Source organism: Heterodontus francisci, chromosome 15, assembly GCF_036365525.1.
Source record: "Heterodontus francisci isolate sHetFra1 chromosome 15, sHetFra1.hap1, whole genome shotgun sequence".
Lineage (NCBI taxonomy): Eukaryota > Metazoa > Chordata > Chondrichthyes > Heterodontiformes > Heterodontidae > Heterodontus > Heterodontus francisci.
Genome location: NC_090385.1, coordinates 34,227,658 through 34,247,432, shown reverse-complemented (window position 1 = coordinate 34,247,432; position 19,775 = coordinate 34,227,658). Strand labels below are relative to the sequence as shown.

Below are 19,775 nucleotides of genomic sequence, written 5' to 3'. Positions count from 1 at the left end.
CAAAATATGTACCTTAGTCTGCAATCTGGTATATGCAATTTTTAATTTTGATTTGAATAAAAAAGCTGGGAGTGGTTTAATTAAGGAAATAAATCTCAATTTTAGTGGGTGTTACTTGTCCCAAATACCAATTTCAGCTCAAACATCTATAGTTCTGGCCCTCTGCTAAATACTGACCTACAGCTTATCAGCTGTCTTGGCTCGATAAATTTGGATTGTTTGGGCATCTCCACATGGTGAAAAAAAATGAGATTAGGAAGCTGAGACAAATACCTGCATCCTCAATCCAGTCTGAATCCTAGTTAGTATTTTTTAGCCTTTTCCGGCATTGAATGAATTGCTGAAATGTAGGAGTAAATAATCTTGTGATTTAAAATCAATTTTATACTGTAAATATTTAGTTTTAATGTGGCGTAGCGGTAATGTCACTTGACTACTAATCTAGAGCCCAGGCTAATGCTCTGGGGACATGGGTTTGAATCCCTCCATGGCAGATAGTGAAATTTGATTTGAGTCTTTGAATATTTTTAAGGCAGAGGTAGATAGATTCTTGATAAGTCAGAGGGTGAAAGGTTAGCTGGGGTAGGTGGAAATGTGGAATCATCAGTTCAGCCATGAACTTATTGAATGGTGAAGCAGGCTCGAGGGGCCGAGTGGCCTACTGCTGCTCCGAATTCGTATGTTTGTGTTCAACTTATTCTTCACTTTTTGTTCATTATAGTTTTGATTTGCTGATCCTGAAAGAAGTGGTACAGAAGATGGCTGGTATTGAAATTACAGAGGAAATGACAACTGAGCAATTGGAAGCCATGACTGGTGGAGAGCAGTTGAAAGCCGAGGCAAGGCATTTCTACTTGCTAAAAATTTTAAGGGTTGTGTGGTGCGACTGACCAAACTTTGACACATTTGCTAAAACTACTGTCAGTTGAGTTGTGGCAAAAATAATCCCTTGATGCGTAGAGTCCAGTATGCTGCACTCTGCATTGAAATAAATCAGAAGGGTAAACTTAAGTGTCAGAAACATAATAAAGGAACACTCCAGCTGCCTGGAGTTAGTTTCCAACAGTATTTTTTTTTCTCTTTGTATAACCAGATTGAAAAATTATATAAATCTTGGGTGGGTTGTGACACTTGCTAATTTAAGTTGCTTTTCTGTTGGCTTAAGCAGCAGTAGCATCTGGAAGTACCTTCATTCTTTTTAATGTGATTAATTTTACTAAAGGGAACCATTTGTGGTGTCTGTTCAATTGTTAAAAATATGTGGTACATGTCATTTTTCCCACTTGTACCATGTGAAAACCATTATTGTCGAGGCAAATTTCAGTTATTTTGGAGGGGAAAGGGAAGAGAAAATGGTTTATTATTTGGGCAGAAGTTGAACATTCCCATTGATATTGCTGTATATTCTACTTGGTTATTGGGTGAGAAAACTTTGAGGTCAGCTATCCAACTTGTGGTCTTGATTTGGTTGAGATCTCTGATGTAACATATAAAGCTGGAAAATCCTTTGTTAAAATTAGAAACTACTAAATTCTGCATTCCAATGGTATTTTTTGTGTTTAAAATTAAGCTTAGTTTTTTAATTCATGCAAGTGATTCTTTGATTCGAGGGAGGGGGAAACTTGTTTATCATAAAATAATTTTGCTTGTTTTCAGGGTGGCTACTTTGGGCAGATTAGGAACACAAAAAAGTCATCGCAGCGGCTAAAAGATGCACTGCTTGACCACGACCTGGCACTTCCCCTTTGTCTCCTGATGGCTCAGCAGAGAAATGGCGTTATTTTCCAGGAGGGGGGTGAGAAGCATCTCAAATTAGTTGGGAAATTGTACGATCAGGTGAGCATTACAAATATGCAATGAATTAGTTTAATAATCCGTATATAACAATCTTGGTGTGGAGTGGAATTGCAAAATTGCTTGACAGTTATTTTAGGAATTCTATTTTCAGGCTTATTGGTTTTATCTGAAGAGTACTATGTATTTCCTGGACAGAGCAGTCTGATGAGCTCCGCTTCCACTAGCTTAAACACCAACACTGCATTGCATGCAGTGTGTGCTATCTAGAGAATGCACTGCAGCAACTTGCCAGAACTACTTCTGCAGCACCTTCTAAACCTCCTGTGATTAAATGGACAAGGGCAGCAGATGCATATGGGCACAATCACCTCCCAGATCCCCTCCAAGTCGCATACATTATCCTTAATTATACATATAACATCATCAGGGAACTCTTTGCTGACAATACTGCATTAACATCCCACGTGGAAGAGTGTCTGCAGAGACTCATTGACAGACTTGTGGCTGCCTGCAATGAATTTGGCCTAACCATTGGTTTCAAGAAAAAGAACATCATGGACAGGATGTCAGAAATGCTCAATTAATCAATAGGTGACCACACTCTGGAAGTGGTTCAAGAGTTCACCTACCTGTCTCTTGATGCAGAAATCAACAAGTGCATGGGAAAGGCGTCTGCTGCTATGTCCAAACTGGCCAAGAGGGTGTGGAAAAATGGTGCACTGACATGGAACACAAGAGTCCGAGTGTTTCAAGTCTGTGTCCTCAATACCTTGCTCTACGGCAGCGAGGCCTGGACAAGGTACGTCAGCCAAGAGCGACGTCTCAACGCATTCCCCTTCGTTGTCTCCGGAGAATCTTTGGCATCAGGTGGCAGGACCGTATCTCCAACACAGAAGTCCTCAAGGTGGCCAACATCCCCAGCACGTACGTCCGACTGAGCCAGCGGCGCTTGAGATGGCTTGACCATGTGAGCTGCATGGAAGATGGCAGGATCCCCAAGGACGCATCGTACAGCGAGCTCGTCGCTGGTATCAGACCCACCGATAGTCCATGTCTCCACTTTAAAGACATCTGCAAATGTGACATGAAGTCCTGTGACACTGACCACAAGTCGTGAGATCAAGTTGCCAGCAGTCGCCAGAGCTGGCAGACAGCTATAAAGGCGGGGCTGAAGAGAGGCGAGTTGAAGAGACTCAGCATTTGGCAGGAAAAGAGACAGCAGTGTAAGGAGAGAGCCAACTGTGTAACAGACCCGACAACCAACTTTACCTACAGTGCCTGTGTAAGAGTCTGTCACTCTAGAATTGGCCTTCATAGTCAATCCAGGCGCTGCTTCACAAACCACTGACCACCTCTAGGCGCTTAGCCATTGTCTCTCGAGATAAGGAGGCTGAAATAAAAATGCATATCGCATCGTTCCTTCGTCACTGACAGGTCAAAATCATGGAACTCCTGACCTAACAACATTGTAGGAGCACCTTCACCATGCGGATTGGCAGTTGAAGAGGACCCCTACTTCTTCAGCCCACGACCTAAGAATGCATGCATAAAAATTGATTCAACTAAATCATTTTTGTAACTGAATTGAAAATATTGAGTATGTCTAAATTTGTCTTTCTCATCTGTTTGTCTTTCTTTTCTCTTCAGAGTTAGTTATTTTCTACTTTCATTATCTTGTGTCAAATTGCAAAAGAAGTCTTTCCTTTCTGCCCCGCCCCAAAAAATTCTGTCCAGTTACATGTACCAACAAATCTTCACCCAATTGCAGCAAAAAAAAATCTACCACTACTTCTATTTATGACTGTTCCATAACAACCTTGCAATACCCTGAAAAATAGTCTTGTTTAAATGCTGACCTCCTCCATGTTCTCTACCCACCCAACTCATGATCTTGCTTTCTGAGCCAAGCATCTATAATACAATTCCAGTGAGCCAATGCATGCAGTTATTCAACCAGATAACAATGGACTCTTTCACCGTTCATACTACACATTTTGATGCTCCCTTTCATGCTCATAGCCTGCAATTTACAAGCCCCACTCTTGCTGCCCTTGACCTTTGAACACCACAAATGCAAGTAAGTCAAGAGTACATTGGGGTCCTACTGCTGATCATGGGCTAGATTTTTTTTCTCCTTGATTTGGGCTCATTGCTCATATCAGTTGATTTTGCATACCGGTTGCTCAATTAAACCAAAAGCAGTCAAGAAGTAGCAACACCATTCAGGACCTCACTTGCTGTGCTAGTCTGAGTGATGTTTTGAAACTTATTTTCAGTTTACATAATTTATTTTTGTAGTGGATGATGCAAAATCGATTGATTTGTTGCTTGTGTTAGATGGAAGACAATATCCAATGTGTTTTTTTAAAATCTTATTTACCCAATGTTCCTCTCCCGCACAAAAAAATCTTGCATCAGATTGGCTCCCCTCCAACTTTGTGGCTTGCTATGTTGTTTTGCCATTGCTTTATGCTCCATCTTTTGAGTTTGTTCCCAGCTTGGCCTGGTCCGTTTCTTTCATGCACATACATTGCAGTGTTTCCTGGAGGCTGCGACTTTCCAGTCCGGGCTGCAGCCTCTCCAACTCTCCCAAGCTGATTTTGAAATTAATACCAAAGCAAGAAACTGCAGAAGCTGGAAAAATGAATTAAAAACAGAAAATGCTGGAAATACTCAGGGTGTTGGGAAGCAGCTGTAGAGACAGAAACTGAATTAATGTTTCAGGTCTGAGGACCTTTCATCAGAGTTCTGATTGGAGTTATATTTTTTCCCTTCACCCTTATCCCCCTTTCTGCTGAATGACCTCATCACCATTTCCCTGACTGATGGAATAGGAAAATGATCTTGCTTCCAGGTCTGTTCAAACTTCTCGCTAAAACTATTGACTGGGAGATATCCTGAGTTTGCTTGGTTTTTGATAGTTTTCCCTTCACCTTTGGTGAAGCACCTTGACACCTAAAGTGATTGCTAATAACTTCAAGCAAATGCCAACAATGAGATTGATCGAAATAACATTGGTTGCAAGTGTAGTAAAGCATATGGAGCAGCCATTACTTTTCATTGAGGTATGGAGACATTTTTATTGAGGTACCAGATCCTTTAAGATTTGGGAGATACACTAACAGTCTGACTGGAATTGGGAACTTGCTGTGAAGGGAGGTGCTGCTGTCACCATCTTCCACATCATAGCCTAACAAGTTATGCTGCCATGCCACTGGAAAAAATAGGATTTGAGGGTCATTTATTTCATCCATGCCTTATGAGGTACGTTCTTAATGTGAGGAGACTGTTTGGCATAGTGTTCACAATCTTCTCCTTCACATAGACTGGATTTTGAAATCAACACAAACTGATGAGCTGAAAGTTTTTCTGTAAGGGCCCCATTTGTCAAGGCAATTTGTAATTTTTAACTCTTCTGAATAGGCATGACAGCAGCATAAAATCATCTATAACTCGGCACAAATTAGTGATTGACCTTAGATTAGAATGAAAGCTTGTGTGAATTAGAAAAACCCCATTGGTGTGATAGCTGGTCGTCTTTTGAGGTTAGGATTGGAGCAGATTAGACCGGGACCTGAATTTGCTTGATGCTGGCATCGGCTGCCAAAAGTGGATGATTATTTCATTCTGAACGGAGATCTTTCTCGCGTTGATGTACAGAACAGTTCACACTTGCATGCAAACTACCTAGCAGCATGCCAAGAATGAGGTCACCAAGTTCTTTTCACGAAGAGCACTTAGGTCATGATCTTGAAGAAAAGTAAGGATATTGCATTCTAGTATAATCTGTAGATAAAATTAATTTTACTTCTCCCTTTTCAGTCTGAGCAGTTTGTTTTACAACTTAAAACTGGTTACATGAGGCCAGATATGCCACCGTCATTGTGTTTACACTTTCAAATGTTATATTTATGCACTCAGATTTGAGATAATGTACAAAATGCTTGTAAATCCAATTTGAAGTCCAAACTAAATACATCCTACTTGCTTTTGCAGTGCCATGATACGCTGGTGCAGTTTGGAGGATTTTTAGCTTCAAATCTAAGTACAGAAGACTACATCAAACGAGTGCCTTCAATTGATGTTCTTTGTAATCAGTTTCACACACCTCATGATGCTGCATTTTTCTTGTCACGTCCTATGTATGCGCACCACATTTCGGTAAGTGCAGTGCTTTATTTGGCAGCTATTTTCCAGTTGCTGTGAAAGGTTATTCTGTTGTTAGATTGCCCTTTTAAAAGGGAACAAGTATCAGTACATGTCACAGGAGATAGGACTTTAAACATTGGCTGACCAATGAATTGGTAAAAGCACAAATTTCAACTCTTAGCCAAGTTTAAAATGTCTGAATACTTTGTTTCTACTAAGTTAGATAAAATTAATCAGTCTGGTTTCTAAATTGATGGAGCTATTTAGTGGCATCAGAAGAATGGTGCTCAGTTGAGAGCCCTTCTTTCTCATTTTTTCCTTTTGCAGTGTGCTGCCAATTGGGCCTGTTAAAGTGTCAAACTGGAGTGGCTTACGTAAAATTCAACTTCCACCGAAAAAAATTTCATTTCTTTATATGCAATTTGGAATGCAGCTTGGCTCTTTGGTTGGTGCCATTGGCAGAGAGAATACTGCATGTGTACTTAGAGCTGCAAATGAGGAAGGTAAAATCACCAAAACTTGAGTGCACTTGAGGCAATTCTGAAATTTTGTTCAATTCGGTCTGTTTTTTCTTAATACTTGCTGCCAAAGGAATTAAGCTTACAATCCTGTCAATTTTCTCTGCAAGGCACACAATTTATCTCCTTCAACTGTGGAAAAATATTAAATGATGAGAACTAGGTAGAGAACTATATCAGTACTTTGCGATTCTTTGATGGATTCTCCCATTGTTCTGACGGATGAGGGTTAATTCAGAAGACTGGTTGTTCACCATCTAGGTTTGTGCCATCTTGCGATGTTAAACAAATCTTGATCTGCAGATCAAATTGCAAATATTATGTATAAAGTCACTGTTGGGGGGGTGGGTGAAGGCACTGGTTTTGAAGCGTCCTCCCTTGTCTTGTAGGGTCCTGACTGTGTTCTCAAATGTTGAGATGGCTTGATGACAGAGATTTCTCCATTTGGATCTATGCATGGTTATTTTTTCCCATGTAGCAGGCTCTGAGATTGGCTTTATATCTAAGTTTGGAAGATCCTATGCTGTGGCATCCCCGTTCTCAACTCTGTTCTCCAGCTACCAACTCCATCCTTCTCCCTGGCAACAGTTTGGGTTTAAACCAGTCTGTTTGCAACCTTGGTGTCACATTGACCCTGAGATGAGCTTCCGACCTTATATTTGTGCCATCACTAAGACTGCCTATTTCTCCCTCCGTAACATCGCACTGATTCATGCCTTCATTACCTCTGGACTTGATTATTCCAATGCACTTCTGGCTGGTCTGCCACATTTTACTCTCCGTAAACTTGAGGTAATTTCTGCTGCCTTTGTCTTAACCCGTTCTCCTATCACCCTTTTTTTTTGTGCTTGCTGACCTACAATGGCACCCAGTCAAGCAAATCCCTCCATGTACTTGCCCCTTCCTATCTCTGTAATCTCCAGCCCCCGACCCTGCAAGATATCCGCGCTCCTCTAATTCTGGCCTCTTGTGCATCCCTGATTTTAATCATTCCACCATTGGTGGCTGTGCCTTCAGTTTCCTCAGCCCCAAACTCTGGAATACCCTCTTTACGCCTCGCCACCTTGCTTTCCTCCTTTAAGACACTCCTGAAAACCAACTCTTTGACCAAACCTTTGGTCATCTGACCTAACAGCTCCTTTTGTGACTCTCATATTTTGTTTTATAAATGCCCCTGTAAAGCGCCTTGTGATGTTTTATAACGTTAAAGGTGCTATATGAATACAAATTGTTGCTGTTTGGTATGCGGGAATCTTCCATGCAAGCCACTTGGCTGACCCAGCGAAGCTGAGCTCTGATGAGCATGCCTTGGATACAAGGTACGTGGCACCTTCCAAGAACTTCAGTGTTTGGGATTTTGTCTTGCCACTTGATGCAGATAAAGCTTAAGCTGTGAATGCATCTTGTTGCTTTATGTTACGTCAGTAGGTTGTCCAAGAAGATAACAGTCCCAAGATCACAGAACCTCTGAACTGAGTTGAGGGGTATATTGTTCATTGTGGCTATGGGGTCTTGGAGTTTCTGGCCAGGGGCACGTTCATACAAGATCTATCTTTTTCAGACTTATTGTGAGGCAGAAGCATTCTGAGGCTTGGGAGAAGTGGTTAATGGGCAGCTGGATGTCCTCCAGAGTGTGTGCTATGAGAGCGCAGTTGTCCACAAACAAGAGTTCACTTAGTAGCTGTTCTTTGATCTTTGTTTGAGCCTTTACAAATTGAAGAGGTTGCCATCCACCCTGAACTGAATGTTGAGATCTTTGAGTGCATACAAGAGCATGGCCTATAAGTAGATGGCAAACAGAACTGGAGCCATTACGCAGCCTTGCTTATTGTCATTGGTGGCAGGAAAGGCATCTGATAAGGCACCATTCTGCATCACACTGGCCATCATGCTGTATTCTTCAATGCAGCCTATTAAATTGATTTTATTTGCAGGTTTGCTTAATGTTAGTGAACAAAGAAATAGAACTCATGTTTCCACTTGTTTTGCAAATTATTTGAGTTTTGCACTTGTTATTGAATGTTTTTTGTACTTGAACCTGCCTTGTAGCTTTTTTTTTAACTGGTCTAAGAAAGTTTGTCATCTTGGGCAGATATTTTATTTTTGTTTTAAGCTCACAGGTAGTGATTCTGAAGCAGAAACAATAAGGGATGTTGTCAGATGTCAGTAAAGACACCACTGCTGTTAACTTTTTACAGTCAATGTTTGTTTACTTATCACACCCTACCCTAACCTTTACTTCCTGAGAAAAGGAAAATCAGAGATTTGACCCCAATTTGGAAGTCTTCTCCAAACTCATTCACAACCAGTCAACCCCCAGGAGATCCCAGATCCACTGATTATTTTCCAAAATAATTCACTCTTACTTTCTATATGCTGTGGTCACCTCTTTTTCATATAGCACTTTCTTGAAGGAGTATAAGCATGCAATCTTCTGCACACTGCACCAGAGTCCTGCTTGAAGGGTTTATTAGCCTCTGGTGAAAAATTAAACTTTTACATATCCAACCTCACTCCCTGTTTCCTCTGATTTTAGATGGATAACCTCAAGTTTGGCCTAATCCCATCACCACAAACATGCTTCCTGTTTGCTTGATGTCCATGTCTTCAATAACTTTAACATCCCAGGTCAGATCCCCTCGAAGTGCTTGCCTAACTGTATCCCACTCCCAGTTGAGTCCAAGCCCTCAGCATCAATTCTGTCTTCATACTTCAATGATCTCAGGTAGAAAATTATCCTTGTTGCCCTTCCTCTGTTAATAACTCCTAAAATATTTCTGGAGTGCCAATTCGTGAATTAAATTCCAATTTTAACTGATAGCTTCCTCTCATCACATCCATCTTTCTGAAAGCACTATAATATACGACTTAGATTCTCTTTAATCTTTTTACTTAAAATTAACTCACTGTTTAGGGCATCGCAATCATCTGCATCTAGTACTATTTCCTGTTTAGTTATTGCTAAGTCTCCTATTTAAAAAAAAAAATACTGTGCCAGCTAAGCGTTCCTAAACTTGCAGTAGTCCCATGATTTTAAACCATACAGTAGAGTGGTCTGAATTTCCAAGGAGTTTCCCCCACCCTCTAGATGACCGATCAGCTGTGCCTCAAAACAAACCACAAATATTTTTAGATTTTTATTCACTTATTCATTCCTATTCCTTCGGACCTATCAGCCTTCCAAGTACATCACCTGATTACCGAGGTTCGCAATGATCCGTTGTACCCTCATAACGCGATTGTTGGCCAGACAGTACACACCTTCTTTATTAATCGAGTAGTCTCGTTTCGTCTCGTCTTGCCGCGGTCACCGTTGAAATTCCGTTGTGGACAGTATCTCCAGGAAAGAATTAACCAATTAAGGCAACAGGATACTTGATTAATAAGTCTCGAAAGTTTATTGAGAGTAAAACAATACTTAACAATTAAAATTAGCATTATACTTCAACTTGGGAAAATAACTTTACAGCTCTCACAGGTGCACTTCCTGATTGAGTATTGGTCACAGAGTGATGTGGCCCTCTTTTTCTCAGTCTTCATCACTTGTCAGGTGGAGAACTTGGCTGTTGGTGTGTGCTTCTACCTCTGAGGTCTTGTATTGTTTCTGCGCAATAAAACCTCTCAAGAACTCTGCTTTTAACCCCTGGACAAACATCACACTACCTCATTCAGGCGCTTAGAAAACAATAATTGGCTCTAGCTGTTGCTCGGTAAATTTAATTGGTCCTTAAGTATGCCTTCCACTCATGGCCACCTGTGCTTGGTAGAGTACAATGGAGTGGTTTCACACTGTCTCTTAATCTGATCTTGCGCAAACAAAAAAAATGCTAGGTATCTTACTAAATCCAAAGTAATCAAGAGAAAGTAAGTCAATAAATTAGTCATCTCATTTAAAGCAGGCCGTATGTTGCCCGCTCACTTAACCTAACGTTGGTTGCTGTTTTGATGAATAAGATAAATTTTTAATGCCTTTATCTTTCTGAAATTGTCTCTCTGGCCCCTGAAGTATGACAAAAATTGTAATGAGCCCCCCATGCCAAAAGTTTGGTTCACCCTGATCTAAATGGTGAGAGGTTGTAGAGCTCACTTGCAGAGGGATCTGGGTGTCCTTGTGCATCGACTCCAGACCCCATGAAGTCTCATGGCATCAGGTCAAACATGGGCAAGGAAACTTCCTGCTGATTACCACCTACCGCCCCTTCTCAGCTGATGAGTCAGTACTCCTCCATGTTGAACAGCACTTGGAGGAAGCACTGAGGGTGGCAAGGGTGCAGAATATACTCTGGGTGGAAGACTTCAATGTCCATCATCAAGAGTGGCTCGGTAGCACCACTACTGACTGAGTTGACCGAGTCCTAAAGGGCATAGCTGCTAGACTGGGTCTGCGGCAGGTGGTGAGGGAGCCAACAAGAGGGAAAAATATACTTGACCTCATCCTCAACAGTCTGCCTGCTGCCGATGCATCGGTCCATGACAGTGTTGGTAGGAATGACCACCGCACAGTCCTTGTGGACACAAAGACCCATCTTCACATTGAGGCTACCCTCCATCATGTTGTGTGGCACTACCACTGTGCTAAATGGGATAGATTTCAAACTGATCTAGTAATGCAAAACTGGGTATCCATGAGGCTCTGTGGGCCATCAGCAGCAGCAGAATTGTACTCAACCACAATCTGTAACCTCATGGCCTGGCATATCCCCCACTCTACCATTATCATAAAGCCGAGGTATCAACCCTGGTTCAATAAAGAGTGCAGGAGGGCATGCCAAGAGCAGCACCAGGCATAAAACAAAATGAGGTGTTAACCTGGTGAAGCTGCAAGCCAGGACTACTTGCGCACCAAACAGGGGGTTGTTATTGACTGGAAACTGAACTGGAGTAGCCGTATAAATACCGTGGCTACAAAAGCAGGTCAGAGGCTAGGAATCTTGCTGCGAGTGACCCACCACCTGACTCTGCAAAGCCTGTCCACCATCTACAAGGCGCAATAGACAGAGCGAAGCGATCCCATAACCAACGGATCAGATCTAAGCTCTGCAGTTCTGCCACATCGTCGTGAATGGCGCGGACAATTAAACAATGAACTTGAGGAGGTGGTTCCACAAATATCCCCATCTTCAATGTTGGGGAGGCCAGCACATCAGTGCAAAAGATAAGGCTGAAGCCTTATGATCCATCTCAGCCTCCTCCTGAAGCCCCCAGCATCACAGATGCTAGTCTTCAGCCAATTTGATACACTCTGCGTGATGTCAAGAAACAACTGAAGACACTGGATACTGCAAAGGCTATGGGCCCTGACAACATCCCAGCAATTGTACTGAAAACCTGTGCTCCAGAACTTGCTATGCCCCAAGCCAGGCTGTTCCAGTACAGCTACAAGACTGGCATCTACCCGGCAATGTGGAAAATTGCCTAGGTATGTCCTGTACACAAAAAGCAGGACAAGGCCAACCCTGCCAATTACTACCCCATCAGTTTGCTCTCGATCATCAGTAAAGTGATAGAAGGTGTTGTCAATAGTGCTATCAAGCTTAGCAATAAGCTGCTCAGTGACGCTCAGTTTGGGTTCCGCCAGGGCCTGCTCCTGAGGTCAGCTCCTGACCTCATTACAGCCTTGGTTCAAACATGAACAAAAGAGCTGAACTCGAGGCGAGAGGAGAGTGACTGCCTTTAACATCAAGGCAGCATTTGACTGAGTATGGCATCAAAGAGCCCTAGCAAAACTGGAGTCACTGGGAATCGGGGAAAACTCTCCACTGGTTGGAGTCATACCTAGCGCAAAGGAAGATGGTTGTGGTTGTTGGAGGCCAATCATCTCAGCTCCTGGACATCACTGCAGGAGTTCCTCACGGTAGTGTCCTTGGCCTAACCATCTTCAGCTGCTTCATCAATGACCTTCCTTCAATCATAAGGTCAGAAGTGGGGATGTTTACTGATTGCACAATTCAGCACCATTCGTGGTTCCTCAGATACTGAAGCAGTCCGGGTAGAAATGCAGCAAGAACTGGACAGTATCCAGGCTTGGGCTGATAAGTGGCAAGGAACATTTGCGCCATGCAAGTGCCAGGGAATGACCATCTCCAACAAGAGAGAATCTAACCATCTCCCCTTGACTTTCAATGGCATTACGATCGCTGAATCCCCCACTATCACTATTCTGGGGGATGCTATTGACTGGAAACCAAACTGGAGTAGCCATATAAATACCGTGGTGACAAAAGCAGGTCAGAGGCGAGAAATCCTGCGGCGAGTGACTCACCACCTGACTCTCCAAAGCCTGTCCACCATCTGCAAGGCACAAGTCAGGTGTGTGATGGAATACTCTCCCCTTGCCTGGATGGGTGCAGCTCCAACAACACTCAAGTTCGACACCACCCAGGACAAAGCAGTCCCCTTGATTGGCACCCCATCCATCCACATTCACTCCCTTTACCACCAACGCACAGTGGCAGCAGTGTGTACAATCTGAAACATGCACTGTAGCAACGCATCAAGGCACCTTCCAAACCCGTGACCTCTGCCACCTAGAAGGACAAGGGCAGCAGATGTATGGGAACACCACTAACTGCAAGTTCCTGTCCAAGCTACACACCATCCTGACTTGGAACTATATCGCTGTTCCTTCACTGTCACTGGGTCAAAATCCAGGTACTCTCTTCCTAACAGCACTGGGTGTACCTACATCCCAACGACTGCAGTGATTCAAGGGCCTTCTCGAGGGCAATTGGGGATGGGCAATAAATGCTGGCCTAGCCAGTGACACCCACATCCCATGAACGAATAAAAAATGCAAAAGATTAGTATACAGGTACAGCAAGTAATTAGGAAAGTTAATAGAATATTATGGTTCATTGCGAGGGGTTTGAATACAAAAGTAGGGAGGTTCTGCTTCAGTTATGCGGGGCATTTGTCAGACCATATCTGGAGTACTGTGTACGGGATTGGTCTGCTTGTTTCAGGAAGGATGTAAATGCATTGGAAGCAGTTCAGAGAAGGTTTACCAGACCACTACCTGGAATGGGCAGGTTGTCGTATGAGGAAAGGCTAGGCTCGTATCCGCTGGAGTTAAAAAGAGTAAGGCAACTTGATTGAAACACAAGTTCGTGAGGGTTCTTGACAGAGTGGATGTGGGAAAGATGTTTCCTCTTGTGGGAGAATTTAGAACTGGCAGTCACTATTTAAAAATAAGGGGTCACCCATTTAAGACCAAAATGAGGAGACATTTTTTTCTCTGAGCGCCATGAGTCTTTGGAACTCTTCCTCAAAAGGCAGTAGAAGCAGAGTCTTTGAATATTTTCAAGGTAGAGGTAGATAGATTCTTGATGAGCAAGGGGGTGATGAGCAGGACTGTGGAATCGAGGTTACAATCAGATCAGCCACGATCTTAAATGGAGGAGCAGAGTCGAGGGGCCGAATGGCCTTCTCCTAATTCGTATGTTTCCATGTTTGTGCTTTTGTACAGGGCTGTGGCAGTCTCTGGCGGATATTGTCAGTGTGCTGTTAACTTATGTGGAGTTGTGTGCTGTCATGGAATTACTGTTGATTTGAAATTGCAACAAATCTATCTTGCAAATTAGCCCACTATCTTACTTGGGTGCTGTGGAAGTTCCCTCCTGTTTGCCCCCCCATATCTGAGTTCTGAATAATGAAGGAAACATATGTTCTATGTCACAAGCTTAACTGTCTTTGGGACATCACTGTCATTGAAGCAAGGTTAGGCAAATGGATATAGACGAATAACCTTTGCCTCTTATTGCCATATTAAGGACCTGTGTCCCGGGTGAATTTTGCATCGATTAAAATTCCAGATATCATTATCAATGAAGAGTTGCCAACCCCCATCTATGTTTTTTCATCAATACCTTTTTGTGGTCCCCTGTTAGATGTGCAAAACTGTAATAATACTGAAAGATTCTAGTCAGATATTAGCAAAGACAACTGCATTACTTGACAGCTGCAGACGCAAACCAAATCGAACTGGAATGTGATCTTGAGTTGCCTTGATTTCCTGACACCCAACACCATATTCTGCTGGTTAGCCCCTTGTGGGTTGAGTCTGCAATAACGCCATGCTACTTGTGCAAAGGAGTACTGCAATTAGTTTCCTCTGAGCCATACAAAATTCCGTGACCTTGAATAAAGTCACAACCTGTCCTAATTGGCAGGTTTCTGCAACATCCACTATCTTTAAAAGCCACTGATTTTGGTGAGATTCCTTTGTAATTTTCAGGCTTGTTTTTATCTTTTTCCTTGTGGATAGAAACTGATCTGGAGATAGCTGTATCGGATTCTATTTGAAGCATGCAATCTTACTGTAATCCATAGTCCTCTTATGAAAGTCGCCTGTTATCAAAGATAACTTGTGCTGGTCTTTGTTGGTCTTGGTGTGAGTTAGTTTTTCCATGTTAATAATTGGGCATGTTTATTAAGTTTAACAATAGCACAGCCTTCCACAAAGTTAAATGTCTATGTTCAACATCATAGAACTTGCATCTGCAGAAGGCATGCTGCATTACTTCCCAAGTGATCCTTTGTTGTATGTGCATTTGATTCAGTTTTGTAATGATTTTAACTCGCGTGATTTAACCCTGATATACATGCAGATAAGTTTCTTTTTTAGGAGCTGATCCCAAAATAAATAATTTCTATAGAAAAAATTCCCTCCCTCATACTGATTTTTTAAAAAAATGTATTCCTTCCAGAAACTGCTCCCTGCAACCTACCCTCTTTTTTAAAAAAAAAATGTTACCAGTTCGCACTGATCAAGCTTCCTGCAGTACCTGAAGGCCAGATGACTCAAAACCAAGTTGCAATGTGATACTGGATTGCCTTTATTTCCTGTTGGGGAAAGAAAAACAAATTTTTGCTTAAGTGACTGGACAAGGCCATTTACATTTATCGATATTTAATGTTCTGCCTTGAAAATAAATAATACTCTTGTGGACTTTTTTGGCTTTCGGCCTAGAGGAAGTGCTGTCAAAATTTTCTGATTATAGCAAAATGGGAGATTTTTTTTTCCCCTTTACGTCAAAAAGAAAGCTACAGAGGAATATTGCTTAGATGGGGGATTGGACCGAACAGTGGCAAATGCAATTGAATGTCATTTAGTATGAGATGATACATTTTGATTAAAAAGCAATAACAAAAGTAATTATACTCTGAATGGAAATAGTCTTGCTGCTGGCAAGAGCAAAGGAATTTGAGTGCTTTTTCTTAGCACTTTAAAGGCAGACCTCCTGGATTTTGTCTCAAGATTTGCAATGTAAAAGCTGAGAGGTAGCATGTGAATAAATAAAATTTTAAGACCACAGTTGGAGTACGATGTGGAGAATTGGGTACGACACTATAGATAGGATATTGAAGGCTAGAGAGGGTGCAATGCAGGATCAATAGGATGCTGCCTGGAATGAGGAACTACAAATATGAACAAAGACTTGAAAACAACATTTTTTCATTGCAACAACGCAGGTCATAGCATGATATGATAGAAATGCTTAAAATTCTAAAAGGATGGGACAGTGTGAATAGAAGCTGACTGTTTCAAGAAAAACAACTTGCATTTACATAGGACTTTGAAATATTCCAAGATGCTTCACTGTATCATTTATAAATGTGGACACCAAGCCAAAGAAGAAGATATTAAGACAGGTGACCAAAGGCTTGAATGAAAGAAAGACATGCTTCCCTTTATATCGCGCTTTTCATGACCACTGGATGTCTCCAAGCACTTTACAGCCAATGAACTACTTCTGAAATGTAGTCACTGTTGTAATGTTGGAAACACAGCAGCCAATTTGTATCCAGCAAACACTCTCAAACAGCAACATGATAGGGAGGAGAGGAACCCAGAGGTGGGGGGGACTGTGTGCACAAAATGTTGAAGGTGGCAGGGCAAGTTGAGAAGAGGGTTAATAAGGCATATAGGACCCTGGGTTTTATGAATAGAGGCATAGAGTACAAAAACCATGAAGTTATGGTGAATCTTCATAAAAATGCTGGTTCAACCTCAACTGGGGTATTGTGTCCAATTCTGGGCACTGCACTTTTGGAAGGATGTGAAAGCATTAGGGCGCAGAAAAGATGTACAAGAATGGTTCCAGGGATGAGGGATTTCAGATACATGCCTAGATAGGCGAAGCCTAGAGAAGAGCAGGTTGAGAGGAGATTTGATGGAGGTGCTCAAAATCATGAGGGGTCTGTGCAGAGTCGATAGGGAGAAACTGTTGCCATTTATGAAGGGTTGAGAACACCAATTTAAGGGACACTAATTTAAGATGAATGGCAAAAGAACCAGAGGTGATGTGAAAAACTTTTTTGCATGATGAGTGGGTAGAATCTGGAATGCACTGTCTGAGTGTGGTAGAGGCAGATTCAATCTTGTCTTTCAAAAAGGAACTGGATAACGTTGTGATCCCTGTGGAGATCAACAAATCAAAAGAAGCAAATTTACCGAATAATCCTAATTTTTTAAAAAAGGACAAGATTTCACTTTTATAACTTTTAACAATCAAACAAAAATCAACATAAATTAAATATGAATTCTCAGACAAATCACAGTCAATATATAGATTACAAATTACACATTAACTATCGGATACAACAACGATAGGGGTCTCAGATTTACTGGCTAGTCCACTCAGCATATATGGCACCAATTACAGCCACAAAGTTCTTTTAAAGCTCTGAATTTCCTCAGGTTGATCAGCTCCTTTCTTCCAAGATGTAGCCACAGATTCTCATCCGACAGCAGTTCCCCTCCAACTCGAAATCCACGGGTATTGTCTTTATTGAAATGGTGCACTTCTCCGGAACCTCAGCTCTGCTCACAGCAGTCTTGATGGCATGAATAGACCTGTATTACCTTTATCTGAGCCTTTCAGTGACAACCCTCTGCACCACATGGCGGGTCTGGTTAATCAGTTACTTTAAGTATCGAAACAGCTGCAGCAACTCATAGTTGCTGATTGTCAGCTCCTGGATCCAGCCTTCGCTTTCTTCAGCCTACCTGCACTTCTGCGCTGCGTGATGTGAGCTTGGATGGTTGTGTCTTTTAAATCTGGTTACAACCAGTTTCTTTATCCCCAGAAACCTGAAGTTTTAGTTTCCCTTTCAGTTAAGGTCTGTCTCCAAAGGAAAACTTTGAAACCAGGGTCTGTGCACCCAACAGAACATTCGACCAGTCATCTGTTCACACAACAACTCGCACATGCTCCCCCACTCGTCCCACAAACCGTGGACTCCATCACAAGCACACGAAGAGAGCAAATTTGCAGGGCTGCAGGGAAAATTCAGGCATGTCGGACGAGCTGAGGAGCTCTTTGAGAGTCGGCATGGACACAACGAGCTGAATGGCCGCCTTCCATGTTGAAACCATTCTATGGTCTTATGACAGGATAATTTTTTTTGTGATGTTGATTGAGAGATAAATATTGGCCAGGACACGGGCTAACTCCCCTGCTCCTCCATGAAGTAGTGCCACAGGATCTTTAACATCCTCCCAAGCAGACAGCTGGGCCATCTGTTTAATGTCTCATCTAAAAGGCAGAACCTCTGACACTGCAGCACTCCCTGTACTGGAATGTCAGCCTTGATTTTTGTGCTCGTGGTCAAAGATGTCGATGTTAAGCAGTATCTTAAAGGAGAAATGAGAAGTGGAGAGGTAGAGGTTTGGTGGCGGGAATTTCGGAGCTCAGAAACGAGACAGCTGTAGGCATGGCCACCAGTGGTGGAATGAAGGAATTGGGGGATACAGGAGAGGCCTGGCTGGAGGAGAGACAGTGGAGGAGGATAATGTGATCAACGGTATCAAAAGCTGTAGATTGGTGGAGAAGGATAAGGAGTGATAGTCACAGATTATAGTTACAGAGGACATCAGTTTCATTGCAGCAGGGATGGAAACATTGGAGAGGTTCAAATATTGACTTGCAGGGCTGATGATCATGGGTTTAGGAGGTGACAACACATTCAAGGACTTAGAAGAGGAAAGGGAGATTTGAGATGGGGCAGTAGTTTTGCAAAGGGCAATGGAGTTCAGGGTAAGTTTTTTGTTGAGGAGGGTGATAGCAAATTTGGAAGGGAGTAGGACAATACCTGAGAGAGGATAACATTCACAATATCAGCTAACATGGAGGCCAGGGAAGGAAGCTGGGTTGTCAGTAATTTAGTGGGAATAGAGTTGACAAAGCAGGGGTTTAATCGCATGGGCAAGATGAGCTTGGCCTCCAGGGTAGGAGAGGAAATAGAAATCAGAGAAAGTTGTGAGTTCAGGTTTATGACAGTGTGGAGCCTTGAGAGAAGCCTGGCTTGTCGGGCTAGGGGAAAGAAGGGATGTGGCGGGGCAGCCGAATGGATGGTCTTGATCTTAGTAACAAAAGTCCATAAGCTGCTCGCATTTTCAGTAACTGTCAGAGTTAGTCTTGTCGGAGGAGCCATAGATGCCCTATTAAATGCAAGAAATTTAGAACTTAGTTACACAGAATTGTGAGGCTGTGGAATCCACTTCCAGAATTAGTGGTTGCAACAGAAACTGTCATCGTTGAGGATTAGATTTGATAGATGGATAAAGGAAAAGGTGAAAGAAATGGAAACAAGGCAGTTAAATATAATTTAGCTATGTTTTCTTGTGTGGAGGCTAAGTGCCACCATGGACTGGGTGGGTTGAATGGCCAATTTCGTGTGGTAACTTTTGTTGTACTTGGATGGGTGGAGGGAGAACAAATTATTTAAACTTGCATCACTTTTTGCTTGTCATGAAACATTTCAGGATCCTTAGTATTTGAATTAATGTCGTTTGGAATTGAATTTTTGTCTATTTTTCCCCATTGGAATTGATAATCATTTGGACAAGGAATTATCAAACGCTACCGGAAACTGTAATCTTTCCCAAGTATTTTGATGAGCAAATTCAGGAAAGTGGAAAGAATTTTAGAGGAATAGATTAGAAAAAATGTTTAACACACAAGGTTATTTGGATATGGGAAGTATTACCATAAATGATAGTCAAGAGTCAACTAGAGCATTTAAGGGAGAATTGGAAGTAAAACTTGAAAAGATCATGAGATAATTACACATGAGTAGCCGCTGGGGCCATGTGAGCTCACCCGTCTAGAAGAAAGTTCATTCCATGCTTCGATTACATTGTCTAATGACCTTGAATTAATTTTTTTTAAATTGTTATGATTCCCTTACCGAGAAGATAATCAGTTGGTGTTGTTTGTTGTCTGAATGAAGAAAATCTTGTGGCATTATCCCAGTGATAGCCTTTCATAAGTTTTAGCCTGCGCTCTTTCATTCAGGTGTCTTGGCTTA

General features: G+C 42.1%; 1 protein-coding gene across 1 annotated transcript in view; it reads left to right on the top strand.

The window, feature by feature from the left end:
• The window catches only part of thoc2 (THO complex 2), a 183,081-nt gene that overhangs the window by 95,590 nt on the left and 67,716 nt on the right, over window positions 1-19,775 (top strand). Inside the window, exons 20-22 of the mRNA XM_068047366.1 lie at window positions 722-839; window positions 1,657-1,836; window positions 5,794-5,958. Coding sequence (XP_067903467.1) covers window positions 722-839; window positions 1,657-1,836; window positions 5,794-5,958 — 463 coding nt within the window. The remainder of the gene's footprint in view (window positions 1-721; window positions 840-1,656; window positions 1,837-5,793; window positions 5,959-19,775) is intronic.